This window comes from Oncorhynchus tshawytscha, linkage group LG03 (genome assembly GCF_018296145.1).
Source record: "Oncorhynchus tshawytscha isolate Ot180627B linkage group LG03, Otsh_v2.0, whole genome shotgun sequence".
Taxonomy (NCBI): domain Eukaryota; kingdom Metazoa; phylum Chordata; class Actinopteri; order Salmoniformes; family Salmonidae; genus Oncorhynchus; species Oncorhynchus tshawytscha.
The window spans coordinates 44358343-44373860 of record NC_056431.1 but is presented as its reverse complement, the minus strand read 5'-3'; the positions used below and the strand labels follow the sequence as shown (position 1 = coordinate 44373860).

At 41.0% G+C, this 15518-nt stretch overlaps 1 protein-coding gene across 7 annotated transcripts; it reads left to right on the top strand.

Moving 5' to 3' along the window:
- Positions 1-318: 318 nt before the first annotated feature.
- Positions 319-6696, top strand: LOC112236699 (transcription factor Sp3). 7 transcript variants are annotated; one of them, XM_024405320.2, is made up of 8 exons: positions 320-470; positions 558-665; positions 804-901; positions 1083-1178; positions 1699-2914; positions 5355-5541; positions 5811-6007; positions 6249-6696. In XM_024405320.2, exons 3-8 carry the CDS (start codon positions 833-835, stop codon positions 6554-6556), a joined length of 2073 nt encoding a protein of 690 aa, XP_024261088.1. In that variant the 5' UTR covers positions 320-470; positions 558-665; positions 804-832; the 3' UTR covers positions 6557-6696. The 7 variants fall into 7 exon arrangements, with proteins under 7 accessions (XP_024261073.1, XP_042173075.1, XP_024261088.1 ...); XM_024405305.2 differs by lacking the exon at positions 558-665 and having other exon boundaries at positions 319-470; positions 1092-1178; XM_042317141.1 differs by having other exon boundaries at positions 319-665; positions 1092-1178.
- The last annotated feature ends 8822 nt before the right edge of the window (positions 6697-15518 follow it).

The following is a 15518-nucleotide window of genomic DNA, read 5'->3' as shown; positions in this document are numbered from 1 at the left end:
TACACTAGCTGGCTTTAAATTTAGGATAGGCATAAATTACCTAAATTGAGAGGTAAGGGAAACAATTTAAGAGTATGTTTAAAATCCACAGTGGCTGCAGAACGCTTGTATACATTAACGGTTATCAATGGACAGCATAGCTCCTGGCTCCATATAATTTTTTGTCACCATATTATTGAGAGAAAAATAAACAGGAAAGGAATTCGTCAGAAGATGACTGACATGTACACTGGCGAATGATAATGTAGGGAATAAAATACGGTAGCCAATTGGGTTTAAGAAGAACGGCGGGATTTCCTGTGCGTTACCCAATCTTGGAGACCCCACCCTTTGTGTTTCCCGCACCGTCAATCAAAATAGAAACAATTGACTAGAATCACCGATTGCAGCCAGCCTTCGATTACTGTAATCATGTTTCGCTTGTGGTAATACAGAGATTCTGCGAAATAAAATAATTCACGCAATGACTGGTATGTAATGTTCAACCTAACCATCGGTATGTTTGCACCCTTTAGCTAAGCTAATGTTAGCTAGCTGTTTTAATATTTTTCCAACAGCTTAGCCAACAGTGAACGTTAGCCTGCATGCTAGCCACAACTACAACATACGTAGCTAGCTAAGGCTTCAGACAGTTTGATCAACTCCACACCGCAGCTGTAATGGAGGTCAGTCCAGCTTGAAGTGTTACGTTATAGCTAGTGGAATAGCTAGAAACAAATTTGCTGCCGTTTCCCGTGTGGAGATTTAACTTAACTCTGGTTTGTTTTGCTCCGTTTCCTCCATTCTGTACCTTGTAACGTTAGCCCCAGAACAGCCAGTGAAACAAGAGGAAATGGCTGCCTTGGACGTGGACAGCAGTCAAAGCGAGTTTCTGCAGCAAGACTGTGGCACAGGAGATCAGGTAGCTAACGTTGCTATTTAGAAATTGCCCTCGTATGCTTCTCGGTTAGGGTTTCAGTAAGTGCGTGGTGCTTTGTGAAGTTCACACGTTTTAACATTTGTAGTAAAAGTCGAACTTCCTGTGTGGCACCGGACTAACGGCCACCCACTTTCTTCCTTTTAAACCCGCCCATTGTGGGTAGGACACTCAGTCGTCATCGCTCGCTCTGCTAGCAGCTACCTGCAGCAAGATCGAGTCGGCATCATCAGATGGGGGTAACGGTGCTGCCGCTGCAGTGGTAAGTCACCACCACTGGCTCTGCAATAATGTAGACGACCCCAAAATGTAGCTATCTTTTATCAATAGAACGCGAGTTGTGTCGGCAGATATGCCCAAAGGCCTTCATGTAGTGAGCTCATATTTGGTTCACACAATATGAAGTTAGGGTTCTCATGCACCTTCTAGACAAACAATACTCTGGTCATTAAACACCTCTAAACCAATCTTCAAATATGTTGCTAAATCGTGTGAACAAGCAGCACCAAGCTCTTATTCCTATATTCTTCATGAATGGTAATAACTTTTGCGATTTATTTTTTAATGCACGTAGTTATTCATAACTAATCATGCTATGGCTTTTCCAACTGGCTGAATACAATAAATAATTGGCTTACTGTTTTTTTAATGTAAGTAATTATTTCACTGCTATCTCTAACATGACATACTTCATCTCAATGTTGCAATCTGCATCTTAATGAGGCACCTTCTATGCAAATGAATAGTTTTTATTCACTAAAACAATACGTTTTATCCTGCAGACGACAGACCTAACATCCATCCAGTTAACAGGGAACCAAGATAGATGGGAGGTTTTGACCCCCACAACAACACGGAAGGAGGAACCTGGCGCGGTCCATATCCAGAGTCGGGGGATCGTGACATCAAACGGACAGTATGTTCTTCCTCTCCAGAACCTTCAGAGCCAACCGATCTTTGTGACATCAGGAAGCGACACCTCCGCCAACACAGTGCCTAACATTCAGTACATTCAGACAGCTGAGGGACAGCAACTGAGCTTCTCCACCTCCAGTGAGGACGGGGCCACTCTGAGCCAAGATGCCACAGGGCAGATCCAGATCTTGCCTGACGGAACTCAGACTATAAGTGTGACTGGGGCCGGAGACATCCTTACTAATAACCAGAACCTCATATCACAGACTGGTCATGTCCAGCAGATCCAGGGTGTTTCTATCGGCAGCTCCACCTTTAACAACCAGGGTCAGGTTGTCACTAATGTGCCTATGGGGTTGCCAGGGAACATCACCTTTGTCCCCATTAGCAGTGTGGACCTGGACTCCCTGGGCCTCTCTGGTGCTCAGACTATAGCAACAGGGGTCACTTCTGATGGCCAGCTCATCATGACCAGTCAGCCTGTGGACAGCTCTGAGAGTTTGGAGAAGACAGGTGACCAGCACTCGCAAACACTGTCTGTAAATGACTCGAATGCTAATGCAGACATGTATGTGCCAACGTCCTCCGCCCAGCTGCCTGAGGCCATGGATGAGACGGGTGTTCTAACCCAAGCCCCAGAGCAGACAGACCCCTCTGGTCTCCAGGGCTACATTCAGCAGAACCAGGTCCAGAACATCCAGGTGTCCTCAGGCCAGTCCATCATCCAGCTGCAACAGGTGCCAGTCCAGACCAGTGATGGTCAGCTGGTGCAGGCAGCAGGGGGACAGACCATGCAGAACGTTCAGCTCATCAACCCAGGGACCTTCATCATCCAGGCCCAGACCGTCACGGCCTCAGGGCAGATCCAGTGGCAGACCTTTCAGGTGCAGGGGGTCCAGAACCTCCAGAACCTCCAGCTGTCCACCAACCCAGCCCAGCAGATCACACTGGCCCCATTGCAAACCTTGTCTCTGGGCCAGGGAGAAGCGCAACAGATCCCCAACCTGCAGACTGTGACTGTCAACTCTTTGGTCCAGGCAGGCATTCAGTACCAGCAGGCAGAGGACACCAACAGCCCTGGAGGTATGGTCTCCTCCTGCATCATGTACACATCCAGCAGACATAAACACCATAATAGTTAGTAACACTGGTGGTTGTACAGCAACATTTGAAAGTTTTCACACCCCTTGACTTTTTCCACATTTTGTTGTGCTACAGCCTGAATTTAAAATTGATTAAATTTAACTTTTTTGTCACTGGCCTACACACAATACTACACACAATAATGTCAAAGTAGAATGATGTTTTTGAAATGTTAAAAAAGTTAATCAATAAATTAAAAATGTCTTGAGTCAACAAGTATTCAACCCCTTTGTTATGGCAAGCCTAAATAAGTTCAGGAGTAAAAAAATATGCTTAAGTTGCATGGACTCACTGTGTGTGCAACAGTGGGGGCTGGTGGGAGGTGCTATAGAAGGATGGGCTCATTATAATGGCTGACATGGAATGGTATCAAACATATGGAAACCACATATTTGACACCGTTCTATTTATTCCATTCTAGCCGTTACAATGAGCCTGTCTTCCTATATCTCCTTCCACCAGCCTCCACTGGTGTGCAATAATAGTGTTTAACATGATTTACTACCTCATCTCTGTACCTCACACATACAATTATCTGTAAGGTTCCTCAGTCGAGCAGGGAATTTCAAACACAGATTCAACCAAAAAGACCAGGGAGGTTTTCCAATGCCCCGCAAAGAAGGGCACCTATTGGTAGATGGGTAAAACAATAAATGATATCCCTTTGAGCATTGTGAAGTTATTAATTACACTTTGGATGGTGTATCAATACACTGTCACTACAAAGATACAGGTTTCTTTTCTAACTCAGTTGCCGGAGAGGAAGGAAACAGCTTTGGGATTTCACCATGAGGCCAATGGTGACTTTAAAACAGTTACAGAGTTTAATGGCTGGTTAGGAGAAAACTGCAGATAGATCCACAAAGTTGTAGTTACTCCACAATACTAACCTAATTGCCAAAGTGAAAAGAAGGAAGCCTGTACAGAATACAATTATTCTAAAACATGCATCCTGTTTGCCACAAGGCACTAAAGTAATACTGCAAAAAATTTGCGAAGCTATTCACTTTTTGTCCTGACTAAAGTGTTATGTTTTTGTGCAAATTCATTGCAACACATTACTGAGTACCACTCTCCATATTTTCAAGCATAGTGGGCGGGCTGCATCAGGGTATGGTATAACTGTAATCATTAAGAAATGGGGAGTTTTTCAGGATTCAAAAAATAAACGGAATGGCGCTAAGCGCAGGCAAAATCCTAGAGGAAAACCTGGTTCAGTCTGCTTTCCACCAGACACTGTGAGATCTAATTCACCTTCCAGCAGGACAATAACCTTAAACACAAGGCCAAATCTACACTGGAGATGCTTACCAAGAAGACAGTGAATGTTCCCGAGTTTCCGAGTTACAGTTTTGACTTAAATCGGCTTGAAAGTCTATGGCAAGACCTGAAACTGGTTGTCTGGTAATGATCAACAACCAATTTGACTGAGCTTGGAAGTATTTTTAAAAGAATAATGGGCAAATGTTTTCTCAATCCAGGTGTGGAAAGCTCTTCGAGACTTACCCAAATCGCGGCCCAAAGGTGATTCTAACATGTTGCCTCAGGGTTGAATACTTATCTAATCAAGATATATTAGTGTTTTATTTTTCATACAAAACAACGACAATTAAATGAATTTGAATCCCACTTTGTAACACAACAAAATGTGTAAAAAGTGAAGGGGTGTAAATACTTTCTGAAGGCACTGTATGTAGGAAACCATGGGGGTCCGAAAAAAATGACCATCCCCAGGAAGTAGACTACAGGAAGTATACTATTTAATTATTGAGTCACCTGATATAAGCCTCCTGAGGCATCAGGCATGATTTGCGCTGCTCTGGTGAGGATTATTAGCTGTATATTCTTGTCAAATTTGCAAATATTTTCTTATAAATAAAACAAAGTTGTTAATGTAAGAACACACATTTAACAACAGAACGTGTGTGTGTGTAACAATAACAACATTTTCAGCCGAATAGCTGAAAAATCTGTCTGTGCCCTTGAGCAAAGCACTTAACCCTAATTGTTCCTGTAAGTTGCTCTGGATAAAATCGTCTGCTAAATGACCAAAAATGTTACAATTTAAACAATTCTCTGACTATATAATCAACACCCTTTTATAGATCTGTGAGATATAATATAAACAATCGTATGATTAATTCTTTGAAGATTTGAAGGGTGTGTAAATCATAATGGTTTTGTGTCAAGCTGTCCATCCACACATTGTCAAGTTTGAACAGGGGTTTTGAATTTGTTTATAGCCAAACTGTCATGAAATCTTTTTAAAAGCATTTAGCGAAGAAGCACTTTTCACTGTGTGGCTTTTGCAGTCCATTTAGCATGCAATTGTTAAAGGTTGTGTTGATATTGATGTGTGGATTGATTGGTCTCCCTCCAGACGTCCAGATAAAGGAGGAGCCGGACTCCGAGGACTGGCAGCTGGGCAGTGACTCCACTCTGAACACCAGTGACCTTTCCCACCTGCGGGTCAGGCTAGAGGACGAGGAGGACCAACTCGGCGAGGGGGGCAAGCGGCTACGCAGGGTGGCCTGCACCTGCCCCAATTGCAAAGAGGCTGGGGGGAGGTGTGTGAGCTCATAAGGCGTACCCTGCTTAGAGTGACTACGCTTACAGTGCTCAACAGCTTATAGTGGTCAGAAAACTAGATAGAATCTTTCCTATACGTAAGGTGTTTAGAATACTAGTTCCCAAGGTTTTGGGGTCTGAATGGGAAAGACAAATACCCTCCCCCTCTCACCAGCATTGGCGCACAAAGGCCCCAAAAAACAGAGCAAGTACACATCTATAAGGCCGTATATGCAGTATATGAGTGTGTTTGTTTGTGTTCTCTCAGAGGATCCAACATGGGGAAGAAGAAGCAACACATCTGTCACATCCCGGGCTGTGGGAAGGTGTACGGGAAGACATCCCACCTGCGAGCGCACCTGCGCTGGCACTCAGGGGAGCGGCCATTCGTCTGCAGCTGGATGTACTGTGGGAAGAGGTTCACACGCAGCGACGAACTGCAGAGACACAGAAGGACACATACAGGTGCACCCTCCGTCACCTCAACATTTGCATTACATTTTACATTTTGAAAACTTACCTTGTAGGTTGTGCTTTTCACCAATGTAAAGTGTCCTCTTCTGTCTTTGGAAAGATATCATTCAGTATAATAGCATTAGTCCTGTAAAACGGATTACATAATGAGTTAATAGTAGTGATGTAGAAGTAACATGGTTTGGTCTGTCCTACTGTTAAAACTTGTCTAGTTTCTCTCTCTCTCTGACAGGGGAGAAGAAGTTTGTCTGCCCGGAATGTTCCAAGCGCTTCATGCGGAGCGACCACCTGGCCAAGCACATTAAAACTCACCAGAACAAGAAAGGAGTCATGAACTCTGTGAGCAACGCGGTGGTGGGCTCCATGGAGTCCGCGGGCTCGTCAGACAGCATCATCACGGCGGGCGGCACCACCCTCATCCTCACCAACATTCAGCAGGGCTCCAGTAACTCCCAGGACATCCTGGCCAATGCTGAAATCCCACTACAACTGGTCACTATAGCAGCCGGAGAAGTCCTAGAGATGGCCGAGTCACAGTGACACTCACTTGCTCATCACTCATTTTCCCTGCTTATAAATATAAATATATATATTAGTACCAGTCAAAAGTTTTTTACACACCTACTCATTCCAGGGTTTTTCTTTATTTTTACTATTTTCTACATTGTGGAATAATAGTGAAGACATCAAAACTATGAAATAACACATGGAATCATGTAGTAACCAAGAAAGTGTAAAACAAAACAAATATATATTTTATATTTGAGATTCATCGGAGTAGCCACCCTTTGCCTTGATGACAGCTTTGCATTCTCTCAACCAGCTTCATGGGGTAGTCACCTGGAATGCATTTCAATTAACAGGTGTGCGTTGTTAAGTTTATTTGTGGAATTTCTTTCCTTAATACATTTGAGCCAATCAGTTGTGTTGTGACAAGGTAGGGTTGGTATACAGAAGATAGCCCTATTTGGTAAAAGACCAAGTCAATATTATGGCAAGAACAGCTCAAATAAACAAAGAGAAATGACACTAGGTCATCATCATTACTTTAAGACATGAAGGTCAGTCAATTTGGAACATTTCAAGAACTTTGAAAGTTTTTTAAGTGCAGTCGCAAAAACTATGCTTCACAGAGTTCAAGTAACATACACATCTCAGCACATCAACTGTTCAGAGGAGACTGAATCAGGCCTTCATGGTCGAATTGCTGCAAAGAAACCACTACTTAAGGACACCAATAAGAAGAAAATACCTGCTTGGGCCAGGAAACACGATCAAAGGACATTAGACCGGTGGAAATCTGTCCTTTGGTCTGATGAGTCCAAATTGGAGATTTTTGTTTCCAACCGCCATGTCTTTGTGAGACGCAGAGTAGGTGAACAGATGATCTCTGCATGTGTGGTTCCCACCGTGAAGCATGGAGGAGGTGGTGTGAAGGTGTGGGGGTGCTTTGCTGGTGACACTGATTTATTTAGAATTCAAGGCACACTTAACCAGCATAGCTACCACAGCATTCTGCAGCGATATGCCATCCTTTTTGGTTTGAGCTTAGTGGGACTATCATTTGTTTTTCAACAGGACAATGACCCAACACATCTCCAGTCTGTGGAAGGGCTACTTGACCAAGAAGGAGAGTGATGGAGCGCTGCATCAGATGACATGGCCTCCACAATCACCTGACCTCAACCCAATTGAGATGGTTTGGGATGAGTTGGACCGCAGAGTGAGGGAAAAGCAGCCAACAAGTGCTCGGCGTATGTGGGAACTCCTTCAAGACTGTTGGAAAAGCATTCCTCATGAAGCTGGTTGAGAGAATGCCAAGAGTGTGCAATGCTGTCATCAAGGCAAAGGGTGGATCTTTGAAGAATCTATATTTTGATTTTACACTTTTTGCATACTACATGATTTAATGTGTTATTTCATAGTTGTGATGTCTTCACTATATTACTAAATAGTAAAATAAAGAAAAACCCTTGAATTTGTAGGTGTGTCCAAACTTTTGACTCTATATATATATATATATATATATATATATTAGACTAGTAGTCCGTTGAAGTCTGTAAGCAGTCTTTTTACTGGGGTGGGGGTGCAAAGAAAAGCGTTAAATGTGGTTCCAATACGCACTGAAATGCCTTATTTTCTATCATATTGTGGAGTTGAAAAAGGGGAACGGCGCATAGTTTTTAAGCTACTGTCGTTTGTTTAAAGGTTTGAGTTAAATGTGTGTTTAAAAAATGGTATAGAAATTAAGCGATTGGCTATTGCCAGCCTGTAACCCATGTTACGATTTTTAATGACAGCCATGGTTAGGTCTGTGTCAAAATCCTTAAAAAAAAACATTAGTACGGTCTTCCTGATTTATGTTTGTGTCATATTTGTGCTTGCCTAAAACCATCAGCAAGCTTTACCCACATCCTGCTCAGTTGCATCCTGAATAATATTGCAGGTGGCAAAAAGAAAACAATTGCATATTTAAAATGTTGTATAATAATTCCAATTGATCGGATGTTGTAATATGCATTTCTTGCAAATCAAGTATTTTTAATGAACAGCTATATCATCGTAAACTGGTTTTATGGTATCTCAAACTCCAAGCTCTTTAAATGGCTTTTTAAATGTGTATAGTGTAATATTAAGATGTGTTTATTTTGTAAAAACGTGATTTCTAAATGACTCACAATTTAGAAAGTCGAGTCATTTTTAGAAAAAAAAAAAAAAGAAGCCATGCTAAGGGGTTGAATTGCCAAATTTGACTTTAATCTCAGGGTGACTTGGTCATGCACGGTAGAACAATCCTCCCCTGTAGCCCCTAGAGATGTTGTGGGGTGTTGTGTAGAGAGGTGTTATTCGATGGACCAAAAGCATAGTTGAATTATGCTGTCACCGTGTTACCTATGCTCTATAAACTGTATGTCAGGGTCCTTAGATGACAACACCCCCCCCTCCCCCTTTATGAAATAGTTTGGTAAAGAGATGCGCTCTGTGTCTGCGCCTCGCTCAATCAGCCCTCTAAGACAGAAGTGAAGTGGTATCGCACGAGGCAGTACTCTCTTAATAGCACTCTTCTCTTCATCTGTAGTTTGATCATTCTCTTTTTGTATAAACGTATTTGTATACTGCCCATGTTGGTTATTCTTGTTTATCTCTTGTCAGTAAATGTTTCTATCTCTGTCTTATTTCTTTTAATCGGAGTGTTATTTTGACTCCCCTTTTCTGTAGTAATATATCTATGTTATTATTCAGATTATGAAATGTAAGATTGAAGAAAGTGAATTGTGTGCATTGTATCTGCTGTTGTAGTGACTGGTTCTGGGAAGTTGTCTTCAACTCAGAAGGCCCCCAGTGGCTTTAAGTCCACCATGATATCATTGAAATGTATTATACCCTGTGTGGTCATTAACAAAACACTATATTATACCTCACAGATTCACATTTAGAAGTGAACATGTCATTTTTACAATCTCAAAAAGAGTTTCAATCCAGATGTTTGTCATGGATCATTATAAACATTTTTGTAACGTGGAATTCATTTCATTGATTTTATTCTGTTTTGCGGGAAACAATTGTACAATGTCCACTTTTTGAGGGCATCTTGTTATTTCATACAAAAATGACTAAACATTACCTGGTAGTACGTTGTCTTGTTATTATTGTACTATTATATTATTATGATGTTATGATATACTATGAAGCGGTTAGTTTTGGACACGCAATCTGATTGGTCAAAAATGGTAGTACGTTGTCTTGTTATTATTGTACTATTATATTATTATGATGTTATGATATACTATGAAGCGGTTAGTTTTGGACACGCAATCTGATTGGTCAAAAATGCGTTGCAGACGTGGTGTTAGGACTGCATTCAAGTGGCATAATTCTTAAACGAGAAATTCAGTATTTGTTAAATATGATAATGTTGTTGGGGTAGCGCCAGAAGGGCTGGCAGTTCACGTAGATTTTCTGCACGCTTTCATTGGTCTACTAAAGTGTTGGCACCTCTCTGTTGGCAGTCCAGTCCAGTAGATGTCACTGCAGCCAAAGGAGCAGGAGACAAACTGACCCTCTGACCTTCCTAGAGCCCCCTGCCGTTTCACTCATCAAGCCACTGAACCCTACAGGAGGTAAAAAAAAAAAAAGAGTTACATGTAATCTCCATGAATATGCCTTTCTTAGTTTATGAATTCCAGTTTCCTGACTTTTGATGTCTTTACCTCTGTATAGTGACCCAAACAGAAAAAGGGATTTTCACAAAAATACATTTTGTATTTTAAAGCTTCATTGAGAAATGATTTATCCAATTGGGTATATTTATGGGCATACCCAGGCCTTTAAGACACCATGCTATAAAGCAACAATTGGTGTCATATGAAGCTTTACCTCTTGCTCTGTGATATGAGTAGTATTTTGATTTCATTAACTTGTTTAACATTTAGTTATGAATATTGAAAAATATAAACATGAATATTGAACATATGCCATTATTGATTTGGCTCATTTTTCAATATATTGTTGAAGATAATCTACTCTACGGGCATATTAAAGTTCCAGAGTGTGATCTCTGGTACTTTTAGAGTTATGATCCAATTTGCAAGCATTACCAACAGTGAATGTGAAAATGGACTCAAAATATTCGCCCTCTGCTGGTCTTTTGCAGGATGTGCAATGAAACAAGTAAAAGAAGGGCTGTGATTGGTTACATTCCCTACTATGCCAATTTCTCTGTATAAAATGGGCCATAACATAACTTTAAAACTAGCGGAGATCCCATTCTGGAACGTTGATATGCCCGTAGAGTATATTATTTTCAACATTATATTGAAACATTTACCGAACCAAAATGTATTGAAATCAAAATACTACTCATATTACAGAGCATTTTTTGCTTTGCAGCATCTACAGATGAAACATTATGGAGTCTTAAAAGAGCCCTGGCCAAAATGTAATAAAAATGCCAACTTTGATTCAATTACTTCTCAATTAGGCTTTTAGATACAAAGGTAAAATATATGTAAACAATCCTTCCTCCAGAAGACTATTGCATGGATTACATTTTGTGAAAATCCCCCAAATCATGGTATTTTTTGTCTGGGTTTCTTGTGGAATCAATATAATAGGATAAAGGTATTTTACTCATACAAATTTATGAAAGTTTAATAATATATTATCAAAATACATGTAATATTGCAGCACTCCTCTCAAGCCTTGTCGCAAGAGGCGTTTGAAAAGTGTCCAATAGGCATTTAAAAGAGGCTCACTTTAAAGACATGCACCAAAACCTTGGCTACTACTAAGTATTTTTAAACTTCCCTTTGTCAGCTGGATGTGTCAATGTGTAGTTTGTACATGCATCTATACCTCAAGTAGCCACGAAATCCCTAGTTTGAAAGCGACTGTTTTTCTGTAAGATGTGCTGCGCCATTTTCCCTACATTTTCCTCCACGTGGTCCAGTCCCTTAACAATTCGAGTTCTAGCCAATGAGCTTCAGCCCCTCACCATTTGAGTGACAGCTAGCAAGACGCACACACACAGAGAGAGAGAGAGAGAGAGAGAGAGAGAGAGAGAGAGAGAGAGAGAGAGAGAGAGAGAGAGAGAGAGAGAGCAATGACGTGGTGCACATATATGTGATGTAGTACGCAATTTTCGTGGACCACTCTTGTCTCTTGAGCACTACTTTCAGAACTACTGGCTAAAAAGTATACAAAAGTGCCAGAGAATCTGAAAGTATGCATTGTTTCAGTCACACTACACTGAGTATTTTTATTTTTTTATTTTACCTTTATTTAACCAGGTAAGTCAGTTAAGAACAAATTCTTATTTTCAATGACGGCCTAGGAACAGTGGGTTAACTGCCTGTTCAGGGGCAGAAAGACAGATTTGTACCTTGTCAGCTAGGGCGTTTGAACTTGCAACCTTCTGGTTACTAGTCCAACGCTCTAACCACTAGGCTACCCTGCCTCCCCTCTCCGAAACATTAAGAACAGGTGAAAGGTATGATCTCTTATTGTCACTTGTTAAATTCATTTAATTCAGTGTAGTAGATGATGAAGGAAACAGGTTGAAGAAGGATCTTTAAGCCTTGAGACAATTGAGACATGGATTGTGTATGTGTGGGACATTATTATTTTAGATTGCTCCACAATTTAAGGTTGTTTTGTAGTGGTTTGAATTTGAAACTTCTCGTGTGTGTGGAAAAGCTCTCCAGCATAGTGTTACAATCGAGCCTTTTCTCTGGAGCTGATAGAAAGCATATGCATTGTGCCTGGCCACAGTTATCTCACTACTGCATAGGAACATAACTAAAACCTTGCTGTATGAATGCCTATATTGGACAAATCAGAGTGAAAAGCCCATATGATTTTAAACATTGAAAGGACACATCTATTTTGCGGTACCTTTCATTTGAATTTAGCGAATTCAATTCATTGTAATGCAACACCAAGTGCACCACGAACATAGAATGACCGTTTGAGTTAATGAAATGTGTTAACAGTATCATCATTTACTTGTATGTTAATTAGTCTAATTAATTTCCCCTGCTCAGTAATACGAATATTGTAATAATCTCTTGCTCCCCTGCAGGAATGAAATCGGCGATACATCGAGGTGTGGGGAGAGGACAATCTTCTCAGAGAATCATGGACTTTCCAGTCATGGCACACATCGTCTTGAAGATGTACCTATAGTATCCTTTATTGTTGGTTGCAATTAAAGCATCCCTGTGAAGTAATGTAAAATACGTTTGCCATTCAAAAATCTTTGGAAAGACGGGATGGTCAACCATTCACAAAAAAATGACTAAGAGGAACTGGCTGGGTTTATGGTAAGTAGCCCAATATTGATCAGTTGTATTTGGACAATAATGTGGCATTTTATCAAATCAATGGTGTTGAGAGACTCGTCAGGTGCCATAAGTAAGTTCTTCATTGTGTTCTCCACTCATTTGTCCTATGTGGTGGAGGTGGTGTAAAACGTTCACCCAAAACTAGTAGGTCTTCACCTGCGAGCACCTCAACACTGATAAGTAGAAGCGCTTCAGTGCCACCAAGGAGACGACGTTTCTGCTGTACTTCCCAGATAAAGGCCGCCATCACCCAACGATCCTCCTCGGCAGCCCAGCTAGGAGGTGCGAAGGAGGAGTAGAGATCGTTGCGTAGCTGAGCATGACACCGGACTATACGGGCATTCAGTTTCTACAGAAGCATTTACCGTCCTGTGAAAGTTCACTTAGTGTTCACTCGTCTTGCCTGAACCACTCGTTTTATCACAGGAGTAGAAGTGTCTTGATTTACACAAATAAATTGTGTGTGTGGTTTTTAGATCAGATTGAAATTCAAAGACGGTGGAAATAGTGAGATGTTGTGGAGAGACGATACCTTTTTTTCCCCAAACACAGTCTTGACATTCCAAAGTTCATGAGCTATTCAAGGCTATATTAGCTGTATTTTCTAACTGTTTGACCTGAGTCATACAGGACCCATCAGGAAGGCGTGTGCTCCATCCACTCATTGTCTCATGAGGGTTTTCAGTCCAGAGATGGCGCTGCCATAGAAGTACCTCTGTTGTTGTGAGTATATTTGAAAGCGTTGCACTTAAAGAGATGGGCACTTACTATCCTGTATCCTGAACATTTGGTGCAGGTAGGGCAATCTGCTCCTTGGATTGACTGTAGCAGACTGTAGCACCAAGTCACAAATAGGACACTTTCTCAGTATATTACTGTACATATCTTATGAAACATGACAATGCTACAGTGGGAAAAGTCTAAGAGTCTGTGGACAAGGGAAATCTTCAGTAAAAGATGCACACTTGAAAGAGTAAAAGGAAAGATTTTCCAGCGGTTGCAATTGAGTCTGATTTAGGATATAAATGTACGTGTTCATCCTTTAAGTTGTTTGTGGTTTTGTAGGGCAAAATGGCTTTTCTATGATAGATTCCTCTACATGCCTACTCTATTTGAATTGCAATGTAATTGCACACGGTGCTCAACTTCAATCATTCCAATTCATGTGCAAAATACATAAATACAATAACTAGGAAGAAGGCATAGACCACATGCTATAATAATGTAATGACATTTCCCACTGTATTTGTGATAGAATACCATAGGGATTATGGATCTCTGCCACGGGGAAGGTAATGAGAACAGTTGGCAGAAATGACTCATTTCATTATTCCATCCCAAAGATACAGCACCCTTCCAAAAGAGGAGTGTTTCGTCTCTATCCATGACCCATTTTGACTAACTATGTCCCACGGTGTTGTTGAAAGATATGCCTGCAATTTGACACAATCACTACTATTCTGCTTTTCACTGGGAAGAATCAACCAAGTCAAAGTACAGTGCCGAGAATCACCGAGGCACAACAGCTGTGCTCATTTTTAACATATGTATATCTTGTTGGTTTACTGTGCTGCGAACACACATAGCATTTCAAGTCCTTTTCTATTTGTTCTTTAAAAAAGGTATAGGTATACGGCTGCTTTGTGCTTTACATGCAATGTTGAGAGCTTGGGACTGTTGGGTTCTATCTGCATTTTTGTCAAAGTCGAGTTATTGACAGAGCCCTGTTCTGTTTAATGTTCTCTACCTACAGTCGAAGTCGGGCGTTTACATACAGTAAGGTTGATTTCATTAAAACCCGTTATTCAATCACTCCACAAATTTCTTGTTAACAAACTATAGTTTTGGCAAGTCGGTTAGGACATCTACTTTGTGCATGACACAAGTCATTTTTCCAACAATTGTTTACAGACAGATTATTTGACTTATAATTCACTATATCTCAATTTCAGTGGGTCAGAAGTTTACAAACACTAAGTTGACTGTGCCTTTAAACCGTTTGGAAAATTCCAGAAAATAATGTCATGGCTTTAGAAGCTTCTGATAGGCTAATTTACATAATTTGAGTCAATTGGAGGTGTACCTGTGGATGTTTCAAGGCCTACCTTCAAACTCAGTGCCTCTGCTTGACATCATGGGAAAATCAAAAGAAATCAGCCAAGTCCTCAGAAAAAAGACCTCCACAAGTCTGGTTCATCCTTGGGAGCAATTTCCAAATGCCTGAAGGTACCACATTCATCTGTACAAACAATAGTATGCAAGTATAAACACCATGGGACCACGTAGCCGTCATACCGCTCAGGAAGGAGACGCGTTCTGTCTCCTAGAGATGAACATACGTTGGTGCGAAAAGTGAAAATCAATCCCAGAACAACAGCAAAGGACTTTGTGAAGATGCTGGAGGAAACAGGTAACAAAGTATATATATCCACAGTAAGACGAGTCCTATATCGACATAACCTGAAAGGCCGCTCAGCAAGGAAGAAGCCACTGCTCCAAAACCCCCATAAAAAAGCCAGACTATGGTTTGCAACCGCATATGGGGACAAAGATCATACTTTTTGGAGAAATGTCCTCTGGTCTGATGAAACAAAACTAGTACTGTTTGGCCATAATGACCATCGTTATGTTTGGAGGAAAAAGGGCGAGGCTTGCAAGCC

Excerpts from the sequence above, each read along its gene's own strand:
- LOC112236699 (XM_024405298.2), top strand. Across the intron at positions 902-1,082 it reads ACTGTGGCACAGGAGATCAG|GACACTCAGTCGTCATCGCT; the intron begins GTAGCTAACGTT and ends CATTGTGGGTAG. Across the intron at positions 5,542-5,810 it reads TGCAAAGAGGCTGGGGGGAG|AGGATCCAACATGGGGAAGA; the intron begins GTGTGTGAGCTC and ends GTGTTCTCTCAG.